Genomic DNA, 26,926 nt, shown 5'->3' on the forward strand with positions numbered 1-26,926 from the left:
ATTCCAGTTTCATATGAAAGCACCAGATATTAGATATTATAAATTTCATAGGTACAAATTTGAGATAAAAACCAAATGATAGAGCATATAGTGAAATATAAATATCTTATAATAGCTGTATCGAGCGAGGATAAGGTTATTGATAAGAAAAAAAAGACCTATCGCTGCGGAAGTGAGAAAGTAATTTTCAAACGCAAAGAGCACTTTAATTACATTAAATGAAATATGCATTACAATCTATTATGATACACATATATTCGTACCGCAGAAACAAGACAATTAATAAACATGTTAAGAGAATCTTAATAATAACCAAAATTTAACTTTTAACACACAGAAGAAATAATGATATACAGAAGATATATAAATTAAAAAACTTTATCCACTTATTGTACGCAAGAGAGATACTTCTAGAAAAACTCAAAACGATCGAAAATATATACCAAAACAACACAATAAAAGTAAAAGTAAAAGAAGAACTAACCGACCCTATTGAAACTGACAATGGCATAAGACAGGGATATTCCCTGAGTCCTTTATTGTTCAACCTGATTATGGATGAAATAATAAAAAAGTAAGAACTAAAAAAGGATACCAAATGGAAGAAAAACAAATTAAAATAATCTGCAATACTACTCTTTCAAAGTAAAGATGATCTACAACGTATCCTGCACCAATTTCATATAAAATTTAACATGTTAATTTCCCCAAAAGAGACAAAATGCATGGTTACAACAGCAAATTTACTAAGATGTTAATTGGAGCTGGAAGGTCAGATAATAGAACAAGTGATGGAGTTTAAATATCTAGGCATTACATTATCTAGCTACGGAAAGCTCGAAACTGAAGTGGAAGATCCAGTGAATAGAGCAAACAGAGCCCCAGGCTGCCTAATAACGATACAACAATACGAAGAAATAAAAATATCGGGAAAGAAACGAAAGGCAGAATTTACAAAACAGTCATCAGACCAATAATGACATACGCGGCAGAAACAAGACCTGACACAGAGAGGACAAAAAGGGTGTTAGAAACAGCAGAGATAAAAGCACTTAGAAAAATTAATGGTAAGACACTATGGGACAGAGCTAGAAGTACAGATATACGACGTAGATGCAAGGTGGAGAACATCAAGAACTGGTTAAGAAATAAAAGAGTAGAATGGAACAATCATATAAGCCGAATGACAACAAATAGAGTAGTAAAGACGGCAAGAGACGGTTAACCCATAGGAAAATGATCAGTAGGAAGACCACGAAAACGATGGAACGGCAACTTACTGGAGGCACATTGAAAAACAGACAGAGTCATGTCTATATAAAAAGAAGAAGAAGAAGATACAAAGGATAATCATTAAAATAGCTGCAAGAAATATAAAATAAATCAGTCGTATTAATGTAGAATAGCAGAGGACAGAGTGTTTAGAGAAAATAATGAATCAGTCATATTAATGTAGAATAGCAGAGGACAGAGTATTTGTCATAGCTTTGGACCCCAAGTGCCCAATTGAAAAAACAAGTTACACAGGTCGTTAAAAAAAGACGGAACTCTAGAAAGAAAATAGAATAGATTTAAAAAAAAAGAAAAAGCATAAACATGTCTTTTCCTACTTTTTTAATATTGAAAATACGTAAATAGAACATTGAATTAAAATGTTACCTTTGATATCTGTGAGAAATCTATCACCTGAACAGTGGCGCCGATGTATGTATTTGAAATTGTTTACACTTATTTTAACTGTTTATTTTTTTATTATCAATAGATGAGTTGCGACCGATGTTACAAACTTATTTATTTTCCACAAAGAGGCCCTTTAATACCTAAAATTATTACTATACAAATCTGATTCGAAATATCGTCAAAAAGTAATACACGGCATGTAAAATTTAAATTTTTAATAAAAAGTAAAGATTAGGCATTACTTCTGTGGTTCAAAGAACGAGCCTTTACGAAGATTGAAGTACTATTAATCGGCTAATTCTTCAGTCACCCCTTTAATATGATTTTGTCAAATTGGTTCTTTTTAGGACCAACTATTCTAATAACATATGTCTATAACTGTTAAGGGTATTTCTAAAGATCAAGAAACTTTACTTTACTTAAACTTATCAGACATATGATCTAAACACGAATCTGACTTATTTCTAGTACAGGAAACACATATAGGGCCTAACCTAGGGTATTTGGTATACAGCTGATCGTTAAAACCACATTATAGATATAGACATGCTATTTCTGTCAAAAAAGAAGCAAAGAATAACTCTAAGAAGAGAGTTATTCTTATATTGTAGAGTAAGAAAGGACAAAACCAGTCAGCTGAGAGAACCTTTTAACGATGTTGAGCTTGAATCCGCCATCTACATATTTAATGAAAAATAATACAACTACCGACATTAAGGATCTGAGCACAAAGCTTATTACGAAATCTGGACCAAAAACACTACAATGGCTTATCCGGATGATGAACAACTGCATTCAAATTATGGAGATACCCAAAGTCTAGAGACAAGCCAAAGTTGTAAACTTGCTTAAACCTGGCAAAAACTCCAACGACCACAAAAACTATCGGCCAATATCTTTATTTTGTCAGCTATTCAAAATATTTTTGCACAAGATCGTTAATATGATATCACCCATATTAGAAGAAAAACTTAAATTAAAAGGCAAAAGTGGCTATAGATAGGGAAGATTATGTACATCACAAATACTAAATCAAAGACCAGTACGACAAATATCGGGTATCAGGGGTGGTCTTTTTCACTCTAACTGCCGCTTAGGACACCTTAAATTACAGAATATTTCTCCAAAAACTATATGATATCCCCTTACATAACAAACTCACTTATTTTGTCTCCGTATACCTACACAAGAGAATATTTTTTGTATCACACAATGGTAAGAATAGCAGTTGAAGAACAGTCTCGCTTGGGGTAGCATAAAGGCACCTACACTGTATAACATTTACACAAACGAACGATCCATACCGGTAGATACTAGGAGTTCTATTAAATAGACGATACCCCTATTATATATAAAAATAAACTATAATTCAATTTTCAGCCAAAACCCCTGAAAAACTAGTGTGTGCTCCTTTAATTTCCCTAACATAGTAGCTTTCACAAAACTGAACATTTTCCTTGAAAATAGTTTGTATCGCACACTACTACCTATTTTAACACAAAAATATCCACTGAAGCACTTAACCGTATTTATTTTGAGATAACCTTCTATCGAGATATCCTATTTAGTACACAAATAAGACCAGAACTAAAATAATAAAAAAGCTTTATACAAGATATTGCAGAAGATTGGATAAAATAAAAGTAGTTTTTATTAATCGGATGCTTACATAAAACGTACAAAGACATACTCACGTAAACAAAATATATTACGAAATTTCTGTAATTACTAAACTAATAAAATAACTAATGTAACTAATAAAATTATATTAAATAAAAAAACAACATTATTTTTAAAAATGCAGAAAAAATAAAATTTTCTATGCAAGCGAACATTCCATTAAATAATAAGCCCAAATCCTTTTGTATCTATATACCTGTTTTTTAAAGAACCAGTTACCTTTTAGTACGTAGTTATACCAGGTAATACGATATCCTCTGTTACACAGTGAAATGCGTATGACATTACACTGTCTGCAAACAGTAGATAAAAATAAGGAGCCCATATAAACCGTTCAGAGTATATGTTGAAAATATACGGTATAATCGCACAGTTGCCAAACTCTCAGAGCTTACTTAAACCGATAAACGTATGGTTGAAATATACAATGAAGAAGATCTGAACGACCCCTATAATATATACACGTGAACTTAACGATATACATTTATGATACAGGGGAATTTACGGGCTCCAAAAAATTTTTACAAATTATTAAACTCTACATGTTGATGAATCGACAGAACCAATATTATGGAATGGTCAAGTGAGCTCCGTATATCGGTATCCACTTGACCACGGAGCTCAATTGAACCTGAATTTTAACATGGGCGGAGTTCACTTTATGCCGTAGATATATATATATATATATATAATATATATATACATATATACATATAGGTATACATACATATACATATATATATATATATATATATATATGTCCACCTAATCTAAATGTTTTGACTGATGAAGATTCGGCTGACGAGGATAATGGTGGATTTGTAGATAACCTGTCCCAAAGACAATTATTAGCAGAAGCCAATCTGGGTTATTTTGATGGTGCACCATAAGAAGCATTTTTAATGAGATGAAAGACGAGCAAACACCACGTATGTCATCACTTGATTCAGAACCTACTACTAGTTTTTTGAAATCACGAAAGGGAAAAAGTATACTAAAAGAACTTGGATCGATGGAGATTTTGTAAAAACATCCGACTTTCCCAAAGCAGGCTACTCACAATTTAAAAATATGAGCCCTATAAATTTATTTGAGTTGTTTTTCGATAACGAAATGTTAGGCCATATTTTAGACGAAACCAGAAAATACGCTCTTTTTGTGAATTGTCGTGATCCGAAGATTACCTTGGACGAGCTTAAATGTTTTTTGGGTATTTTGATTATGTCTGGATACAACAGTCTTCCTGGAATATGTTTTATTGGGACACTGGAGCAGACATTTCCAATACAATGGTGAAGGATGTAATGTGTCACGACAGGTTTATCCAAATAATGCGTTGTGCTGATAATACGCAAATGGATTTAAATGATAAAATGTGGAAATTGAGACCAGTAATAAAAAAATTACAAAATTCTTTTCTCAAATATTATATCAACCAACTGAAAATATGAATTATGATGAGTCGATGGTGAAATATTATGGTCGCCATAATTGTAAACAATTCATTAGGGGAAAACCGATAAGATTCGGTTATAAAGTATGATGCCTTAACTCCGAAACTAGTTACCTTGTAAATTTTGAGATCTATTAAGGGAAAAGTACAAATTCGAAAGATTCGCTTACCTTGTCTCGATGTTAAACACTTTGCCACAACAAAAGCTGCCTTACCAAATCTATGTAGATAAACTTTTTACTGGATTCAATTTAATGGTACAATACTTACCTTACCAAATTCAGAAACCTTCCTATTAGACCTGGTAGACCAACAACAAGTAGATATAGTCTATCTTGTAATAGAATCTTTGACAGCATTAGGTACGATGATAAGATGGTATTAACCATCTCATTATACTTGTTCCTAATAAAAAACGAAGGCGGTGTGCAGGAGAACGAGAAGGGTGCTGCTCAGTAGGACGTACGCAGTGTGAGAAACGCGATATTGGAGTCTGCATTGAATGCTTTGTCATATTTCATAAAGAGCAAATCTTATAATATTTTTATAGTATTTTGACCTAGTGTTAACATATAGTCACAGTTTGTAATGTCATATATTCGATAAACAAATAAAATTTAATAGGTTTTTCTGCTTATTTGTATTTTTCCTAAACTAAACTTGGTAAAAAACCACCAGTTTAACAAAAAAATTAATTCAGGCTTTGATGGGTTAATTGCTACTATTTCTGCTGTACTTATATTTATTGACGTCAGCTTGGATGAAAATGAAAAACCTATGTCAGGGATATACACTCCATAAACAGTTTGTATTTCCTAATTAATTTCGAATTTTGATGCATCAGTGTAAACAAAAATATATTTTCTAGATAACTTCTCAGTTACTATTTTAAATATTGTATTTTGATTGATACCTGTTTTATTGATGTTTAGCTATCACATCTGTTTTGTGGACAATTTTTTATATTGTTTTAGATAATCTAATGTTTCTACTAAGTATGGACGCTCTTTCTGTCTCCAGAAACCAAAGTTGTGATTACATGCCTGGTTTACTTCATTTGTTTACTCCTACAGTGGATGCTTTTGCTAGATATAAATTTTTGATATGGATTTTTTTGCTAGCCATCTCCTTCTAAATTCTGGAGTCATATCTCCCATTTCTGCTAACACGGCTATAGTGGGGGGTCGACTTCATGCATTCTAGAATTAGCCTCAGTGCTTGATATTGTATGGTGTCTAGTTTTTGTAGGGTTTACTTAGATCTTACCAGTCCATAATAGGCTATAAGCAATGTTGTAGGGTCTCCACCACACTAAACTCTACAGAAGGATCTCATTACATTAATTCCTTTACTGGCTTTACTTTTAATGTTGTCAATATATGGGTTCCAATTTAAATTGTTTGTATGGGATAATCTGATTATATGAATATCTGGATACTTATGTATCTATGCTACTCGTTTTTGCTTATCCAAATTTGTTTATCGAAATTGAGAAGTTGTGTGTATTCAGCCAGTTGTGTATGTCAGCTAGGACTAAATTTGTAGGTGTTGTTCCTTGAGTAGGGTTATAATGTTTACTCAATAAAACTAGATCATCTGCATATGATAGTAGAACACATTCATTTGGAATTATGTCATAAATGGAGTTGATGTAGAAGTTGAAAAGGAAGGGATTAAGAGGTGATCACTAATGTAACCTTTTTGTTCTGTAGCCTGGTCCTACAAGGTTTTCTTCAATGTCTTTAATATATATTTTTCTATTATGAAGAAGATTGGAATATGATATTAATTAGTTCAATTGTAGAATGTAGAATGTAGAAAATGGGGCGGCCAATAGAGCCTGATACACTGCGACCTTTGCAGATCTATTGTGTTTCCCCCTTATTTTAAAGCACTTCATCTAGCTTGGTCCTCTTAATGAGACTCATCAGCCTTGGTAGTGGCCTTTTCATGTAGCCTGGTGCTTCCGGTTTTTCCTCTCCGAGTTCTAGAAACCGCATTCGTGCGAGACCTTCGCAATGGCACAGAACGTGTAGAGCGGTTTCCTTTTCTTCCAGACAGAAACGACAGGTGTCCTCTTCTGTCAGGCCTATGAGACTCAAGTGTCTATTGAGTCTACAGTGCCCAGTGAGCAGACCCACTATCATTCTGACAGTCCTGCGTCTGTGCGAAAGTAAGTCTGCTGTAAATTTAGCCGAATGTCCTTTGATGAACTGTTTGGCCTGCCTCTGTCCTGGTGAGTTGTTCCACCACTCAAGAGACTTCTGTTGCACCCATTTGTGTATGGCTGCCCTTTTTATCGTATTTGCGATTCCAAAGAAGGGTTCCGGACCAACCAGTGGCGTAGATGCGCCTTTTCGGGCCAATTCATCGGCCTTCTCGTTGCCACGATGACCCTTATGTCCCGGCACCCAGGCAAGTGTCAACCTGTTTTGACTTCCCACCTGAGAGAGGACATCCAAACAGTTCCATACCAGCCATGAATCGACCTGTACCGAACTGAGAGCCTTTAGAGCCGCTTGACTATCCGAATAGATAACGATGGAGTCGTTATCTACATTTCGGCCAATTAGTTCCATAGCGCACCTGTGTATAGCAGCTAATTCGGCTTGAAATACGGTCGCGTATGTTCCTAGACATACCCGGACTTCCGTCCTTGGTTTTATGCCATATATTCCAGCCCCTGTACCTGTATCCGTTTTGGAGCCGTCCGTATACCATATTGAGTTTGCTGTTAGCGGCGGACCAGTTTCCCAGTCCTCTCTTTTTGCTATTGTAATTTGAAAATTTTTGTTAAAACTATACCTCGTAACCATTCGGTCTACAGGCATTCCTAGAACGGGGTCTGCCTTTATGTCCTGGTATAGCCTTAAGTTATCAGCTCCCTGCATCATACTTATTGGAGCTTGGCCTTGGATCAACCGATGAACTGTTGATCTGGCTTCACTCTGTATGTATATATGCAGATGTGGTAGGTTTAGCAGAACTTCTAGCGCGTCCGTTGGGGCTGTTCTCATGGCTCCTGTAACACTCAAGCATGCAAGCCTTTGTGTGCTACTGAGCAATCGAATCGCCCCGGACTGTTGCGTTTTGTTCCACCACGCCACTGAACCATAAGTTATCATGGGCCTTATAACCCTTGTGTATAACCAGAGGTTCATTTTAGGATTTAACCCCCAATTCTTAATACACATTCGTCTACATGTGTTCAGGGCCATAGTGGCCTTCTGTGTGACTTTCTGAATGTGTGCATTCCATGTCAGCCTCTGGTCGAATATTACACCTAAGTACTTGGCCTGACTTGTGAATGGGATTTCTACTCCCTTGAGCACTAGTGGCTGTAAGCCTTGCAGTGCTCTTTTTCTGGTGAAGGGAACAACAGATGTTTTTTTAGGGTTAACCTTCAGGCCTTCTTCCTCACACCAGCTGTCCACCATCCTCAGAGCGACTTGAAGTCTCTCCGAAATTATTTTGGTAAAGCGTCCTCGGACTACAATTACCAAATCGTCCGCATAACCCAGACAGTAAAAACCCTCCCTGGACAGTGTATTAAGTAGGTCGTCCATAAGCGTAGCCCACAGTAATGGGGATAAAACTCCTCCTTGTGGGCAACCGCTTCCTGCCTTCGCTTCAATAGTGGCTTCACCTAACGAGGACACAATGATCCTGTTTATTAAGGTCGCCTTTGTCCACTCGCATATGAAGGCAGGAACTCCTCTTCTTTTAAGCGCGTCCGTTACAGACTCGAAGGAGACGTTATTAAACGCTCCCTCCACGTCCAGAAACGTCGCCACCGCTATCTCCTTGTCATCTAGCGACTTTGAGAGCAGTCTGTTAAGATCATCCAGCACCAAGTCAGTTGACTTTCCTGGCTGGTATGCATATTGGCGATCGCTAAGTGGATTCTCCATCAGCACGTCGTCCCTAATATACCTGTCTATCAATCTTTCCAGCGTTTTTGCTAGGAAAGAGGATAGACTTATTGGTCTGTATGACTTGGGGGTCTGGTCCATTACCCTACCAACCTTAGGGATATATGTGACTTTCACCCTTCGCCATGCGGTTGGAATATATCTCCATGCCAAACTAGCTTTGAAGATCTTTGTTAGATGCGGGATGATCACATCCTGTCCCTTCTGTAGCAAGGCTGGATAAATCCCGTCCATTCCAGGTGATTTGTATGGCTGGAATTTATTGATGGCCCACCTGACTTTTTCCGGTCTCGTGATGTCGGTAGCTAATTTCCAGTCCGCCTTAGTAGGCCTTCTGGGATGAGCTACCTCTACCGAAGGATTATTGTCAATGGATGAGCTGGGAAAATGTACCTTGGTGAGCATTATTAAGCTTTCCTCCAGGGTTTCTACATACGTTTCGTCCTCTTTCTTCAAGAGGCCGACCTGATTCGCAATACCATCCTTAGCCAGGACCTTGTGGATTCTGGAACATGCGGGAGCCTGTTCGACTTCCTCGCAGAACTTTCGCCACGAGTCTCTTTTGGCTTTTCGGATCTCCTTATTATATTGCGTCAGTTTTTTTCTATAAATGGCCCAGTCCTGGTGGAATTTGGCTTTATTGAATAGCCTTCTTACATCTGCCCTAAGCTTTTGTAAGTATTCATTCCACCAGGGTGTGTTTTTCTTTCCTTTCTTTTCTCTCTCTGGACAATTCTCCTGGTAAGCGGCCAGAACAGCTCCCCTCACCGTTTCGACTGTCAGTTCGAGATCTTCCGTATCTTTTATGGTGCCGATTCCTCCCTCAAGAGACTTCTCGAGTGAGCCTCTATAGCCTTCCCAATCCGTCTCTCTCGGGTTCCTAAACCTTGCCACCATTCGAGTCGAAGTAATTAAATCAAATCGAATGTGCCTATGGTCGGAACATGAAGGTTCCTCTGACACATGCCAATTCTTTATAGTATCGTACGTTTTTTCACTGCAAAGTGTTACATCTAAGACTTCTTTGCGCGTGGCCGTAACGAAGGTAGGTTTATTTCCTATATTGGCTATTTCTAAACCCATGCTTAAGATGAACTGTAGTAAAGACTCACCTCGACTGTTGATGTTCGTACTCCCCCATGCCAGATGGTGGGCATTGGCATCACATCCCAGTATTAGATGAAGGTTCTCCCTTCGGCTGTAGGTTATAACGTCCTCTACTATGCCTGGGCGGAAGACCTTCTCTCCAGCGAAGTAGGCAGAACAGACCAACCATCTTTTACTACCTTCCTTGGTGGAAGCGGTTAAAATACCTGTAACAAAGTCTCTGGAGCAAAGATCCGGAATCAGTGTACAGTTTACTTCGTTACCATATACAATGCATGCTCGAGGTGTCTCTCCTTTCGCATCGTATAGTAACTTACCTTGTTGCGGCTTCAAGCCTGCAATCTTCCCTCCGTGGAGCCATGGTTCCTGCAGTAGGGCCAAGTCCAGGCCTTTCATGTCAAACCTTCTGCACAAAACCGCCGACGCAGCTTTAGCATGATGAAGGTTGACCTGCAGGACCTTTACTCTGCCTTCCTCTAAACTGAAGGCTAACTTTCGGGTTTTCCCGTGTCCTCTACCCCTTCCATGGGAGCGGCTACCCGCTCAGTGGCTTCTAGCCTTCTGGGCGGGTTTGTACCACTCCCCTGCAAGTCGGTATGGACTTCTTTCGGGATTATTCCTTCTTTAGCTCCTTCCCTCGACTTATCATGTATATATATACATATATATACATATATTGTAGTCTTTTATTTGAATTTCGCGCCATTGACAGATCTGATTGTCACTCAATTTGCGTTTTACAAACACTGACGACTTTTTACTAGTAAAAGAAGTGCGAGGAGTTAACCCTCTGGAATATCCTGTTTTTCAAACCGAAAGTACTGTTTGTTTAGCTTGCTCAGGCTCCAAGCTATGATAATTGAACGCAGAATGTACATTTTGTATGTTATCATTTGAAGACTACAGGGAAAAAACCAGACATGTCAATTTTTTTCAAATTTCAGATTTCTATTCTATGGTATAGAACACGCGGAGAAGCACATTTTAGAGCTATCGTACAGTGCAAAAAGTAGTCTTGTCATGAGTAATTACACTTCAAAGTTTCGGGGTACTGGGAAAAAACCAGCTTTGTCCATGCGTCCAGTGAAAGAACCAGATATGTCACAAGTTTCACGGTAGATAGCGTTCGATTGATTTAAAAATTATTATTAAACAATGCGTGTTTCAATAATAGAAAGTTTTTTTGTAAGAACAAACATTTGTGAAAATCGAATATAATTATTTTTCTGAATGATTAAATGTTCAACAAGACATTTATGCATTGATATAACATAACGTAATAGAAAGACTCGTTTTGTTTCTTGTAAAAATATTAACAGGCAGGTATAAAAAGTTCGCATTATTCACACATTAATTTCACAATATTCCGATTCATACATTATATCGTAAACAATAAAATCCATGGGCTTCGTGAAAAAAAAATTACATATCCCATCCGTGGACATTCATACTTAGAGTGTGACAAGAATGTTGGACTGTGGAATCTAAAAATGCCTTTTGAAATACCAAAAGAGTTTAGAGACATGATCAAGGTGTCCCGCGTAAAGCCGTCTCCATTCATCGTTGTGAAAGTAACACGAAAAATAGTTTTGGAATGGAAATCATTTTTGGACAATAAGTATGTTCCAAAATGCCCTTTCAAAACTCAGGTTTTGAAAGAGGTTGTTGCCACATCAGAGCACAGTCGACTTATAAATAATCGATCTTCTTACAATGGACCATTCTTTTCAAGCATCTTGAAGAAACGAATGACCTTAACAACTCCGGAGTTGAAGAATGGAGAATTTGAATTACCATTACCAGCCTACTCAGGTAAGGTATAAGGTATCACAAAAAATTATAATATTATTCCCTGTATGTTGTTTCAGGACCCCTCGCAATTTCAAAAGCCAAGCACAGCGATTTAATGAGCCTTATGAGATTCTGTGGTCCTGCAGCTGTGGACTTTTTCTCCGTCTTACCTTATAATTAGTCGTAACAGGTAAATTATCATTATTATAATTACTCTTTTTTTATTTCTTTATTTAACGTCGGCGTCGATCTACTTCTGCGATTAAAACTAAACACCGACGCCCGGAGCACGCTTCCACCAACGGAAAATTTTGACGAATGCCTTGGTGTTCCAACCAAAGGTAGGGCTCTTTAACGAACCATGTTACAGTAAAACCTGTGTTAACGGCCACCTGTCAAAACCAGCCACTTGTACTAGCCGGCTAGTTTCAAAGTTCCCCAAACCAAAATTTGTGGACTACAAAACCTGGTATTAGCGGCCACCTTTTTATATCGGCCAATAGTTCTGTCATTTTTAGTGACCGTTATTGACAGGTTTTGCTGTATTTATTATTATTGTTCTGAAGCTATCATTCACAATAGAAATACTAATCAAAATGAAACCTATTTTCATTATTGAAAGTATTGACAATTTTCTGTTTCAGATAACTAAGCTGGTTCTTTCAATGGACAAATTGCGGTTGACAAGAATTTCCTGGATTTTTAAAGAGTGTAACACATTTTTCTGAATAAAAACAGTGCAATGCCGTTCATGTGTTTTTATGGAGCAATTTTGACTCCCTAGTTTTATTATACGTTTCAATGTAAGACACATTATGGTCTTCAAAGTTAAATATGCGTTTTTCTCGGTTTTATGAAGTTTTGACATATCTGGTTTTTTCCCTGTAGTCTTCATTTAAAATATGATTTAGTATTAAATCTTCTATAACTTCACCATTTGCTTCCACTGATAATGCTTGTTCTAAAATGTCTTCCAGATTTCTGTAGAAAAAATTTGAAACCCAAAATGTACAAAACCAGACAAAATATATAGCTTGGGTGAAAGAAAACAAAAAAAAATTATTTATTTTGCTGTCACATACGACATTTGACTGACAGTTGCCAACTATTAACGTGAAGCACCAATTCGACCATTTGATAACCTTATAATTACATATCCGTTAAAACTTTATACCGTAAACAATAGCGTTTACGTGTCAAAATAACGGAAGGATAAAATTTTACTTGATAACTCTCTATTATACGCTGATTATATGACATATGACAGAAGCTGGAAACAAATGAGAAGCGTTGTAAAGTGCTATTGGTGGCACTGACAGACATAGTAATTGTTTCTGACATTATTGACAGTATGACAGTTATTATATAGAATGGACCGTAGGAGTGATGACGTAGATTTTATTGACATCTGTCAGTTTCACTTTCCAAACAAACCTTGTTTAGTGTGGATAATTTGTATTTTTCGTTATTTTTTCATTTTTTTTTACAGAATCTTTCCGCTTTTTTCAATATCTAAGTATTCTAATAGTTACTACAACAATTTTACAAGGTTGTGTAAATAATAAAGCATGTTGTTTTATAAAAATAGCAATAAAATGCATGTATCAATAAAGTAAGGTTAGAAAGTCTTTAATTTAAACTTTTAAACTATATTTCATAGAAATAGAACACTGAATTATGATGGTATTATCCTAAAAAACACTATACTTAAAAAAAAGCAGCAGAGGAAGCAAAATGTTAACTTTATAGAATTTAAAAAGTCTTGAGATTGCGTTACCCTAATATTACAAGGTTCTATGTAACATTTTTTACTAAATTAAGTTTTCAATATTACAAAGTTCTATGTGACTACCACTACATCACAATTTGTATGGAAATTAGTTTGCTCACATACAACTCTGGTAATAATAAAAAAAACAAGGGTGTATGTACAAAATTATGCTTTATATGAATAGCAAAGTTCTATGGTAAACATAGAACTTTGGAATTTAAAATTTGATTAAAATCTAAATATTACATGGTTCTATGTTGTAACATACAACCTTGTTATTGTATTTTTTGTAAAAGTGAGGTTATGTTCCTGTATTTATAATACAAATCGCAAGCGTTTTCGAGAGTGTTATTTGTGTCTAGATTTAAAAAAAAATGAGTAATTTAAGTGATGACTATGTCCAAGACTCTGATGATGATGAGGATTACGTATTACCAGTTCAAAAATCATCGAAGATGAAAGAATGCAGGTAAGATTTTTCTATATCTTATATTGTGAGGTTAGGTTTTTATTTTTTATTTCTTTTTTTACAAAAAGTTCTTTGTTTCAGACTTAAAATTCGTGGACGTGTTATTAATATTCCCGTGTCAAGAAGTAGCAGCGAAAGTGATGACGAAACTAACTCAGAAACGGATTCAAGCAGGTAGGCATGATTTGCTAAACAAAAAAAATTAAACAACGTAACATTTTATTAATTTCTTTTTATAATTTAGCTTGTTGTTACTATTTAAAAACTAATTTGTTTTAGAAAAGCTCCTAGTTCGTCTTCCACCTCAATCATTCACACTCCAAAGAATAAAACGGCCTCAATCATAGTTGTTAGCAATATTAAGATTAAAAATGCATCTAACTCTGGTTCTGGTGACTTGCAGTCTAACTTAAATAGGTAATATTTTTGACAATTATTTTGTTTAACTAAATCGCGAAAACATTTTTTTTTATTTTTATTTTAGAAATGTACCTAGCAGTTCTACAACTTTAGTTCCAGAATTCACCAAGAAAATCCCGTCTTCAGAAGATAACAAAATTAAGATTCTAGAACCAGACCATTCTGATTTCGATGATACAAATAATATTGGACATATTTCCGAAGAAATTTTACTAGAAGAAGCAACTCATAATATAATAAAAGATAAAAAGATATTTACTAGAAAACGACAGAAAAACACTTCTGAATGGACATGTAACAAAAGAAAATCTTTATTTGATCAAGGTCTAGAGTATATTTCTTCTCGAAAAAGGTAGTACCTGCTAGAAAGATTAGGAATAAAAAAGATTGTGTACAAAAGTGCAGAATGAAGTGCTCGCGTCAAATTAGCGACGAACAAAGGAAGGAAATTTTTAAAAACTGTTATTTACTCTTAGCCATCGAAAAGAAAAACTATATTTTGCATACCACAGAAGCTGAGACTCCTTGGAGACAAAGAAAAGGCAAAAATCCAGAAAATTCGAGAAAAAGCAGAAGTTTTAGGTTTTATTTTGAGATAAATAATCAATAGATCCAAGTTTGCAAGGCTTTTTACACTGGGACTTTATGCATAAGCCAGAAACCAATTTATACGGTGCACAACAATAAAACTTCCACCAAAACCTTACCCGAAAGTAAACAAGGCAAACATCAAAAACGGGTAACATCACTCGAAGATAGTAACTTGGTCAAGGAGCACATTAACATGATTCCAAGAGTGGAATCCCATTACTGTCGCAAAAAAACTAATAAAGAGTATTTAGAAAGCGGATTAAGTATCAAAAAATTGTATGAGCTTTATTTGGATTTTGCTGGAGAATGCAAAAAAAATCCAGTTTCTTTTGCTGTCTACAGAAAAATATTTTGCAACTATTTTAATATAGCTTTTCACAAACCAAGAAAAGATAGATGTGATACCTGCGAAGAAATAAAATTAAGAAAAATGGAGAAGAGGGAAGACGAAAAATCACAACGAAGATATACTGATCATTTGAAAGAGAAAGAGTATATGAGAGAAGAAAAACAAAGAGATAAAGAAAGCGGAATACCTTTATTATGTATTGATCTGGAAAATGTTTCGACATGTCCAAAAGCAGACATAAAAAATTTCTTTTATAAGAGCAAATTAAATGTGTACAATATGACCGGTCACCTTTCGGTTGGGAAAAAGGTGTATTGTGCCGTGTGGACAGAAACTTTACATGGAAGCCAATTTTCCAGCCAACTGAACTACAACGCTGTACCATTTTCAAAAGTAGTAGCATTAGAATTTTCTAAATATTTTTTTGAACTGAAGTATAAAGATACTTTTGATCCAACCAAAGAGCTAAAAACTGTAAATTTACATCAAAGAAAATTACGAAAAGGTCATGTTAAAACCGAAACAGAACCACTCATTCCGCTTCAATTAAAAAAATGTGATAAGGCTGTTGTACTTCCCCCAAATAAGATAGATGCCCTAAAATCTATGTTCAAGTATATCCCTGAAGTTGATAAGGAATACTACGAGTGTATTTTCCTCCAAAAATAAGATTTAATTTGTTTTTTTTTTTTTTGTAGTTAACAAAGTTCTATGTTAATTTTTTAAATAAGTAAAATTTTCTTGCTATATCAAGGTTCTATGTTTTTTTTTTCAAATACCTTTTCTTCTAATACAAAAACCAATTTTTTGTTAATTTTTTCTTTAAATCACCTTTAATACATATGTACATTTTTAATTTAAATTCAAATTTAAAATATATAAAACAATTTGATTTTTATGAAAGCTCATTTTTTTAAATCGATTTTTCTCAAATTAGCAATATTGTTACATACAACCTTGTAATATTAGGGTAACGATTGGGCATTTCTACTTTTGTTTGGAAAGTAATTAACAGTTGTGACGTCACACTTCCACTGTCCATTACAGGAAATGACAAATGACAATGCCTCATGAATCCTAACTTAGACAAGCTCTCTTTCCTTGTCTAAGACTAAGACTCCTAAGAAGTCTTGATAATTTTATTTGTTTTTTGTAAGTCAGGCAACCCCGGACCTACACAGGTGGTTCATAATAGATGACAGTGTCACGGGACCCCAGGCAATATAATTGTTCGCGTTATGATACTACGACTAACAAGATAGGATCTTCCCGTAGCACAAACTCGGTTGTGTTCGCGCATGCCGTTATTGGAGAGTAGAATTTGAATTCTTGTTAAAGTTAAATGGGATTTTTATGCATTCTGTGATGAAATTATTCAATTAGCAAAATAATAATATTAAATAAAGGTTTAATAATTACAATAATCGTACACAAAAGGATATCCCCAAACTACTTATTATAGATTATTTATTAACACATACAAAAAACTGACATTACGAACGTGCAACTCTCCAATTACGTCACGACTTATGCGCAATATCTTATCTTCTTAATCATAGTATCATGGTTCGCGGTAGCGCCAATTTACCAAACTGTATTGAGTGTGGCCTATATGTCGAATCAGTCAGCCCGTTCTTATCTTGTCCTTGTAGTACATTTAATATTCACATAATTACTGGACTTTCACAAATAATAATTTTTTACTAAATTTAATAAAATTAAAAACTGGCTAAAACATATTTTAGCCAGTTTTATTTTTAAAGATATTAGTCATTTTAAATCCCCAGTCCCCAAAGATTCTCAATTTTCCCCAGTTATGAGAAAAAATTCCCAGACCTGGCATTCCTGGCTGGCAGTGCCAGATGCACGACTGCACGAGTATGCAAGCCTATAAACAGAAAAAAGAAGAAGAAGAATAATACACAGAACAGAGATCTCTGACTATACATAAGACATAACCCTAAATACAATGAACAAGTCAGAAAATAAATAAAAGCCGAAAATAGAGAATAAGTAGGATGGGAGTAACAATTTTAAGTCAATTTCCAATTGATAACAAAACAGGACCTCAAACTATTGAGCTTTTATCTAAACGAATTTTAGCTTTAGGGGCCACTCAGCAAGGTCAATTTTTAGTAGACTGTGAAACATACACTTCTGTACAACAGTTAGGACACCCTAGGACAGTTCATGTTCTACATAATTCAGAACAACCTGCCACTGTATTTTCTTTGCTTGAAACTGGCACCAAAACAATTCCATTAGCCACTGATGGATTGTTTGATTTACTAATGATGAAAATGTCCCATTTTTATACTTCCAAAAAACAAACCAAGGCAGAGTCAAAGGGACCAAGGTAAGTAGAGTAGATTCAATTTTCATTTGCATAATTTTTTTAACATAATTGAGCAAATAATGTCACATTATTAACCACAGATTAAAAAAATATATATTGACATCACAGATTAAAATATATTAACATTACAAATTAAATATGCTGATCAAGGATATATTGTAAAATTTAACACATGCATACAAAGGACTTCTCTCTGTTATTCATAGACAATCTATGAAGTGGGAAATTCAAATTAAGGCTTCTTATATTATATTTGTAATTCTGAAGCAGGTGATAAAACAAATAACATTTTTAAAAAGGAACATAATACATTCAAATATATAGATGGCTGAGAAAGTGAATAAGTATATTGTGTAATTTGAATCTGCCTCTACAGGATTCTCCCGCCTTTAGTCCTAAGATCACCCATCATCATCATCAGTGGTGCTACAGCTCTAGTTGAGCCTTGACCTTCCCCAGTCTATTTCGCCAGTCGTTTCTGTTCATCGCCAACCGTTGCCAATTTGCCGCGCCGATTTTCCTTGCGTCCTCGTCCACACCGTCCCTCCATCTCAGTCGTGGTCTGCCTCTACTCCTATTTCCCACTGGGACCGATAATAGAGTTTGTCTGGGTGGGTAATTTTCATTTGCTCTTGACACATGTCCAGCCCATCTAAGCCTACCTATTTTTATGAAGGATATTACATCTCTATACCATTTACTATTTTTTTATACTTCTCGTACAATTCGAAATTATATCGCCTTCTCCAAATACCATTCTCACAGAATGCGCCCATTATTCTTCTTAGTATATTCCTTTCGAAGACGAGCAGAAGATTTGCGTCTGTTTTGGAGGTGGTCCATGTTTCTGACCCATATGTCAGCACTGGTAGGATGAGTGTTCTATATATTATTAGTTTGGTTTTCTGGCTTAAATTTCTGTTTTTTAGCTGGTTGCTTAGTCCAAAATAACATTTGTTTGCTAGCAGTACCCTCCGTTTTACTTCTTTAGATGTGTCATTATCGTTTGTTATGAGAGAACCCAAATATGTAAACTTATTTACTACATATATATATATATATATATATATATATATATATATATATATATATATATATATATATATATATAGATAGATAGATAGAATAGATGCTAACATTTTGGTTTTTTCCTCGTTTATTTTAAGGCCCATATTTTGTGCGACTGTCAAGAAGGTGGAAGTCATCTCTTTAAGTGCTCGTGTAGTATGTGCGATCAAATCCAGATCGTCAGTGTAAGCCATAATCTGCGTTGATTTATTAAAGATTGTTTAATATTTTTTCCCAGAAAAGCACATTTGAGTCATCTGCGAAATTTACAAGGTTTGAGGAACTACTAACTACCGCATTTGGAAGGTCGTTCATGTAGACCAAAAAGAGAAAAGGCCCCAAGATGCTCCCCTATGATATGCCTAATTTTAAATTGGCCGGTTCAGAGTAAACCTTACATCCCTTTTTCTTTAAGCATACTTTTTGTGACCTATCTGTGAGAAATGATTTTATCCATTTTAATGCTGGTCCAATTATTCCATAACAATATAATTTTTGTAATAAACAAACATGATCTAGGCTATCGAAAGTCTTAGATAGACTCTTGCTCCCTGCAAGAAAACCATTACTAAATAAGTAAGTTGTTTGTAGTAAAAAAGTTTTGTAGTCTGGAATATATTGCTTTTTCGAATATTTTTGAGAATGCTGGAAGAAGGCTTATTGGTCTATAGTTCTCCATCTTAGTAACATCACCCTTTTTATGTGGTGGCTTAACAATTGCCAGTTTTAAACTTTGAGGAAATGTACCTTCCCTGAGTGCTAATTGCCATGATGGTTGCCAACCTTCTTAGAGGAAATAGCACATGAAGAAGAAGACCTTCTCTGAAAGAAGCATTAGGTAACTATAAAAGAAAGAGGAAGAGAAATCCCTGATGAAACATATTTACTTAATTGGTTTAAGTTGGTTGATATTTCATCATAACCAGAGCTATTCTTGTTTTTTAAGTTATTTATTTAGTGGCCTATTTCTTTCTCTGAAATAGGAGTTAGAAACATACAATGATTATTTTGTTCGATATTAATTTGAAAATTTTTTACATGCTTTATTTCCTTTACAGCTTCTGGTGCTGCATTTGCTATAAATTGATTTATTTCTTTAGAAAGCACCTGAGAGGCACTCTAAACAGAAATTACCTTGAATTTTAGAATCACCCTTAACCTCTTTTACCAATTGCCAAGCCATTTAGTCAACTGCTTCTACAATATGAAGATATCAGTTTAAAATTCCTCACATTGTAGTGCCTCAGTTGTTCTTCTGCTTTCCAGTGCTCAGTTAAACAAAGAGCAAAGTATTCATCATGATCTTCTAGGATAAAATTAATGACATCAATACTTGTTCTATATGATTGCGTATTTAAGTGGAGAACTGATAAATTTTTTTGGAGGGTGCTGTAGACTATCTTTTGACACTGGGGTGCCTCTGTACATTCTGAAAATGGTTAAAAATTACACTATTCGGCCATAATCCTTTCTGCATTACAGGAGGTATTTTAGTTTTGGAACAGTAATTATAAATGAACATTTGTACTTATCTGTCCTGGATTTCATTTTTTTGCAGATAATATTTTCATCCAGTTCTTTTTTCTTTTAGGTAGCTAAGTATTTTATGAGCTTCCGTTTTTGGATCGAAACCTGACAGGAAAATCATTGTATGTTTTGTGACCTCATGCAGGATGCTTCCATTCAGCATTCTCATTTATTCCCTGAAGTGGATCTGGCCTTTTAATGTGTGTTGGATGAGTTGTTTTGTAAGAACCTCTTTTGTTTGGGTTTCCCATTTACCTTTAATCAGCTGAAGGTTGATATCTTTAACAGGCGTCACAGATACAATTGAATTACTTGATATTCTTGGTTTAGGTGGCAGCTCAGACAAATCCACCATGGAATTTTTTGGTAACTTTTTCTCTATGCTTTTAATTTTTTTCTCATAGCATCTAATTATTTTCCTCTTATATTTGATTTTTACTTCTCAACTCACCAATGAGTTCATTTACAAGATGAATGATTGTAATTTAGATCATAAACAAGAAAAACAGCAGTAAGATAGTAGCAACAGAGATGGAATGCCTGCGAAGATGCTGCAGAGTAACAAGAATGGATAGGAGAAGTAATGATGAAATAAAGCAAAGAACATCAATAGAAACAGACATAATAACATATATAGAACAAAAAATACTTAAGTGGTATGGACATGTAAGAAGAACTAGTGACAGCAGATGGATAAAGACAACCAAATGGAGCCCCATAGGAAGGAGGAAAAGAGGACGACCACGAAAATCCTAGAGGAACGAAGTAGATGACGCCATGAGTAAAAGAGGCCCAAACGATGGAGAATGGGACAACAGAGAGAAATGGAAACAGTTGAGCGAGGGAAGGCAGTGAATACTGTAGAATAATGTAGAAAATATATATATATATATATATATATATATATATATATATATATACCGTTTCTTACCAATGAACCTTAACGACATAAAGATTCATACGAACTAATAATGAAGTTGTCAGCGCTTGCGTTCTGGCTCAAACAGAACCTCACTTTTAACTGTCTGAAAATCAAAAATTTAGTTATTGCCGACAATTCAAAGAATTACCTCCTTTTAAATGTAGTTACATTGGGTTTTTCGATTAACCTTGGGTAAGCCTTTACGTGTCAAGTTCAAAGCTACCATACATTTCGAACCTTATAAAAAAACTTTTTTTGCACATACATAGTAACAAAAAACACCACTATGTTACTAGCAAAGTTTTTTAATATTCTAACTCTACAAGTTACGGTAAGATCAATAATGTTTTAATAGATAATATATGGTAGCTAATTATAATTTATTCTCTTTCAGCCCTGAAGAAGCCAAATTAATTCTCTTTGGCGAAAACGTTCGGCGAAACAATTGATACACATTAGAGTCTTTCTTGCAGATTTCCCCAATATTTAAGAGTTTACTATTTAACTAATCTGCAAAGATTAAATTTCTTTTCTCTATATATATATATATATATATATATATATATATATATATATATATATATATATATATATATATATATATATATATAGGATTGTAATTTCCATGCCATCCCCACTATTTAAGGACCTTAGAATCTCACGCATTTCATCTAAAATTTAAAGTTTTCTGGACTAATCTCGTGCCGTGCATGAGTTATGGAACGCTTTTCCACACTTTACACATATTATTGGGCTTATTTTCTTAGTTTTGCAAAAAGTAAACATATAAATTAATAATATTTTTTAAGCAACTTATTAGTTCTGTTGTGTTCATATTACAGACCTCATGCCTATTCTAGTATATTTCTCCAAAATAAAACTGTCTATCCTATTGTGCAGTTTTGTCTTCCTACTATCAGTTAACATGAGGTTCATTTTAAGTAATTGTTAAATTCAAATATATATAAGTATATATTATGTATAATAACCCAGGCTAAAGTGTCTATCTTGGGCCATATCAATATTAATACCCTTTACCGACATGTTCTGCCTAAGCGTCTTCTGCCAGGTCTATATATGTATATATGTATATATATATATATATATATATGTATATATATATATATATATATATATATATATATATATATATATATATATTATTGTGATATTTAAAGTCTTGGTGCGCCAAGCAATAATTAGCTAATTAATTTTTGATTAATTAAAATTATTTAAATGATATGATTATGACTCTATCACAATTTTTAATTCTTTTATCTCAGGGTTAAATTCGTGCTTCAATATCTATGCTATTACATGTGAAAGGTAAGGTCCAGAGAATACCGGAATAATAAAAAACACATATGATCTAACACTATATATTGAAATAAAAATAATGAAATAATTCACACTCAAAAGTTTTCAATAAACAAATCTCATATAAGGATTCTCAAAATTTTGTTCTCCGTACGTGAACAATCAAAATTTATGGTACAAACAATATTAATTGAAAACTCAAAATCCCAAACTATTCTAACTCTCCTAATCAAAATATTTATATCCTTTCTAAATTACGAGTAAAAATTGTGTTATCAATAAAAGAAAAAAAAAACTGCAGAAAACAAAAATATCTCTCTCTGATGATGAGTGGTCCAAATCCTTGTTCCTTGTAGACTGTATTATCTCCTCTCAACCGCTCCCTATGTAATCAGCAATCTTACAACAGATTGTTGCAAGTATATCGTCCTTAATGATCTCCTTCAAAAGCAAAAATCATTCAAATTATGATAGCCTTTCTCCTCTCGATAAACTGAATCTCTCGTTGGCCCGAGTGAAAAATGACTCTTGAAATATCTTCTCTTTACGATAAACTGAATCTCTCGTTGGCCTGAACAGTGACTCTTGGAATATATGTAGGAAAATATGACTTACAATATTTTGCTGCTTCAGCTCCTGTCAGATACACTAACTCCACAAAAACTCACTAACATTCAACACTACTGCTTGCTACTTCTTTGGAACCACCAGAGAACAATCACTGTTCCTCTTACAGACTTGGAAAATCAACTGACTATATCTTTTCTCTCTCCTCAATCTCGCTAAACTTTTTTCTACATACTTATCCCGCCTTTTTCAATCTCCGCCAATCACAACTCGTCACAATTCCCCCATTTTTTCATTTCGATAACAAACAAATTTTTACCTATACTTATAAATTTCCTAAAACTTATTTACAAATAATATTTTTCTATAATTCTTAAAAACTAACAAAAACCACTTTCTATAATCCCTTCTATTGTCTTTAATCACTGCATTAATGTATTTTGAAAAACCCCGTTCAATTGTCTGTGGCTTTCACTTAAACTTATGCGGGTCACTCAAGTATAACAAAGAAATAAATGCAAAGCTTACACTTTGTTTAGTACAGGAAATCCAAGGATTTAATAACTTTCCTTCTCCGAAATGTTTGTTGGATATTATCCTACTTATCTGAATTATTTTAATGTTATTGAATTTTGAAATATTTTTAAACAAACCAATATTTTTCTCGATTTTACATATCATAACAAATCCCCGCCATTTGATCTGCCGAAAACTCTTTGTTAAATTTTAAAAATGACAAAAGTTTTCTAGGATCAAATTATTTCACTATGTTATTAAAATCTACTTATGATACTGACAAATGTCGTGAATGTTAAAATACCCCGTATATTGCCTGTCTTTATACGGGATTGGATATATCTTCGTTTTAAATTTTTCCAAGTATTTTCCATTAAAAGAAAGTTCATAATTTTTAACCACTTGATTTACTTTATTAACAAAATCTCCATGGTTTCCTAAAATCTTCTCTATTTCCTTCTCCATGTTTTTTTCACAATTTATTTTTCTTTCATCCACCTTTTGTTCACATGTGTTCACTGTCCATAATACTTCTTCACAAAATTCTGGATTCTCGTCCATCAGTGCCATTTTTTCTTCTGTTTTCTTTTTATCCTCTAATTCCCTTTGGTATTCCGAGCACCATGTTTCTATTCCTTTCACTTCTCTGATGATACCTTCTTTTTCTTCCTGCTTCCATTCTGTTTTATCGTCGGTTGCCAACAATTCTTCTGTACCTTCTATTTCCTGTTTTTCTCTGGTCTCCATCTTATTTTCCTGCTTTCTTTTCGAACTCTTCTTCTTTTTCTTCCTTCTCTTTTTCTTTTCTGTTAGATCTTGTTCTTGTACTTTCGGTTTATCCTCTACAGTCATATCGATTTCTTTGCGTTTTTTCTGTGCATTGATCCTTCCAGAATTTGTTTTCCTATCTGTTTGCTTTTCTTCTCCTGCGTTGTCTGGTTCTGCTCTGATTTCCAGTTTATTTTCCGAAAAATTTATGGTGATATCTTTTTTTCTCAATTCATCAATTCCCGCTATCATATCATGATTTAAATCTTCAATCACCACACATTTCATAATATGGAATTTGTTTCCCACTCTTATCTGTACTCCCAAGCCTTCGTTTACTGTCGTCAAATTTTTATTGTTTGCACCCACTAAATCAACCCTAGGAATCTTATACACAAATCTGTCCAAATTTAATTCTTTTACTAGTTTTTTATTGATTAGCGATATCTCCGATCCGGAATCAATCACAATTTTAATCGCTTTATGTTTTATAAATGCATCTAAAAATATTAGATTAGAATTAGAAATTTGTCTGTAGTTTCCTATTGCTACATGACTCATCTCCCTTTTATTTTGTTGTTGGAAGCTCTGGTTATTTCTATCGTCCCTTTGTTCGTTAGTATTCCTATTCGGAGGATTTTGTGCATCTCTATTCCTGTTGTGATTTTCATATGTTCTCTGTTGTGTGTCATTCCTGTTATCGTAATTTTGTTGTCTATTGTAATTATTGTAATTTCTCGGCCTATATTCGTTTGTTGATCTGGGATGTCGGTTTCTCTGGTCATAATTTGATGAATACCTTCTTTCCGGTCCATTATATTGGTCATGTTGTCTTCTATTTCTCATTTCTTTTCTTTTCGCTTCTTTTAATTGAAGGAATTGGCACAAACTATCAATATCTTGATAGTTTCTCAAAATCACGTGATCTTCCAACGTTTCCTCAAAATGTCTGCTGATCATTTCTACCAGCTGTTCGGTAGAATATTTGTATTCTAGATATTTTGAATTGTTATATATCTGCAAAGCATATCTTTCTTCAGATATTCCCATTTTTTCGTGATATTTTCCATTCTGTAGCTCTTGGTTGATTTCTCTCTGTTTATTTTTCCCCCAGAAATAGTTGAGAAATTTTTTTTCAAAATCTGTCCAATTTTCAAACTCATCTTCCTTGCTTTCATACCATAACGCTGCTCCTTCTTTCAAATGGTTTCTTATTGTTTCTTTGCAATCGTCAAAATATCTAATATGTTGTAATTTGGTTTTCAAATTTTTAACAAACGGTACTGGGTGTGTTTTCCGAATATCCCCACCAAATTGTATTTTCGACTCGCTTGTTCCATGGATGATAACTTCTTTTCTCTCTACCCCTCTTAGTTCAATTTCTGCCATTTGTTTTTCATTTTGCTTTAATCTTCTTTCTATTTCCTTCCTGTCTTCTTGTAGCGCCATTTCAAATTTTTCTTCTAACTGTTCTAATTCTTTTTTCTGTACAGTCTTAATATCTTTCATTTTAGTTTCTATTTCTTCTCTCTGCATCTCTAGTTTCCTCTCTGTTTCTTCTCTGACTTTTTCTAAACAGACTTTTACCTCATTTTCATATTTGTCAAAACGCTTTTCCATTTTTCTATCATTTTCTTCTAATTTTTGTTCTATTGCTAGCCTTGTTTCCCGTTGGTTTTCTTCCATTGTCTGTTTTGTTTCTAGTTGATTTTTATCCATTTTTTGTGACTGGAGTTGCATTAGTTGTAATATTTTATCTATTCCTGATAGTTCTTTTCTCTCCTCAACTATTGTCACATTTCCTTCATTATCCGATATTTCTTCCAAAATTGTTTCATCTTCTCTGTTATCCTCCTTCCTTTCTTGCATTTTGCTTTGACTCCTTGTGGTCGACATGTTGTTTCTTTTCGTTACTGTTTTTGTCCCCGCCAAATGTGAAATTTTACAACACTCTATATGTTTCAGAACACGACAATATTTCTCCCCAAATGTATTAAATTTTCACGACAAATATCAAATATGCAATCAGTAAAATTCAAATAATTCAAAATAAATATCAAATGTACGATTGGTAAAGAAAATAAAATCAAATAATTCAATAGCAGTAAATATCCACTAACTACGATCAATCAATAAATCAAATTTATATTCCCTGGAAAAATTGTCAAAATACTTTCAAATTCAAATTCCCTCAATGTTCTATGTCTTTATCTCTGGATTACCTGTACTTATTCCAGATCTCTTTCCCTTCCTTCAAATGTAAAGCTGCGATATTTTCAAGCCCCACGTTTTGGAAGCCAGTTATTGTGATATTTAAAGTCTTGGTGCGCCAAGCAATAATTAGCTAATTAATTTTTGATTAATTAAAATTATTTAAATGATATGATTATGACTCTATCACAATTTTTAATTCTTTTATCTCAGGGTTAAATTCGTGCTTCAATATCTATGCTATTACATGTGAAAGGTAAGGTCCAGAGAATACCGGAATAATAAAAAACACATATGATCTAACACTATATATTGAAATAAAAATAATGAAATAATTCACACTCAAAAGTTTTCAATAAACAAATCTCATATAAGGATTCTCAAAATTTTGTTCTCCGTACGTGAACAATCAAAATTTATGGTACAAACAA

General features: G+C 34.1%; 2 protein-coding genes and 1 long non-coding RNA gene across 3 annotated transcripts in view; 2 read left to right on the plus strand and 1 right to left on the minus strand.

Moving 5' to 3' along the window:
• Window positions 1–1,531: 1,531 nt before the first annotated feature.
• Window positions 1,532–10,248, minus strand: LOC140434111 (uncharacterized). Its single transcript, XM_072522150.1, has 2 exons — window positions 9,139–10,248; window positions 1,532–1,549 (listed from the first exon to the last, which is right to left on the minus strand). The coding sequence occupies exons 1-2, from the start codon at window positions 10,246–10,248 to the stop codon at window positions 1,532–1,534; spliced, it is 1,128 nt and encodes a 375-aa protein (XP_072378251.1).
• Window positions 10,249–14,225: 3,977 nt separating this feature from the next.
• On the plus strand, window positions 14,226–14,626 carry LOC140439776 (uncharacterized). Its single transcript, XR_011950728.1, has 2 exons — window positions 14,226–14,300; window positions 14,368–14,626. It is a non-coding gene; the product is annotated as an uncharacterized lncRNA (long non-coding RNA).
• Window positions 14,627–17,171: 2,545 nt separating this feature from the next.
• Window positions 17,172–26,926, plus strand: part of MED20 (Mediator complex subunit 20) — a 37,295-nt gene continuing 27,540 nt past the window's right edge. Inside the window, exon 1 of the mRNA XM_072545567.1 lies at window positions 17,172–17,599. Coding sequence (XP_072401668.1) covers window positions 17,262–17,599 — 338 coding nt within the window. The 5' untranslated portion in view covers window positions 17,172–17,261. The remainder of the gene's footprint in view (window positions 17,600–26,926) is intronic.

This window comes from Diabrotica undecimpunctata, chromosome 1 (genome assembly GCF_040954645.1).
Source record: "Diabrotica undecimpunctata isolate CICGRU chromosome 1, icDiaUnde3, whole genome shotgun sequence".
NCBI lineage: Eukaryota > Metazoa > Arthropoda > Insecta > Coleoptera > Chrysomelidae > Diabrotica > Diabrotica undecimpunctata.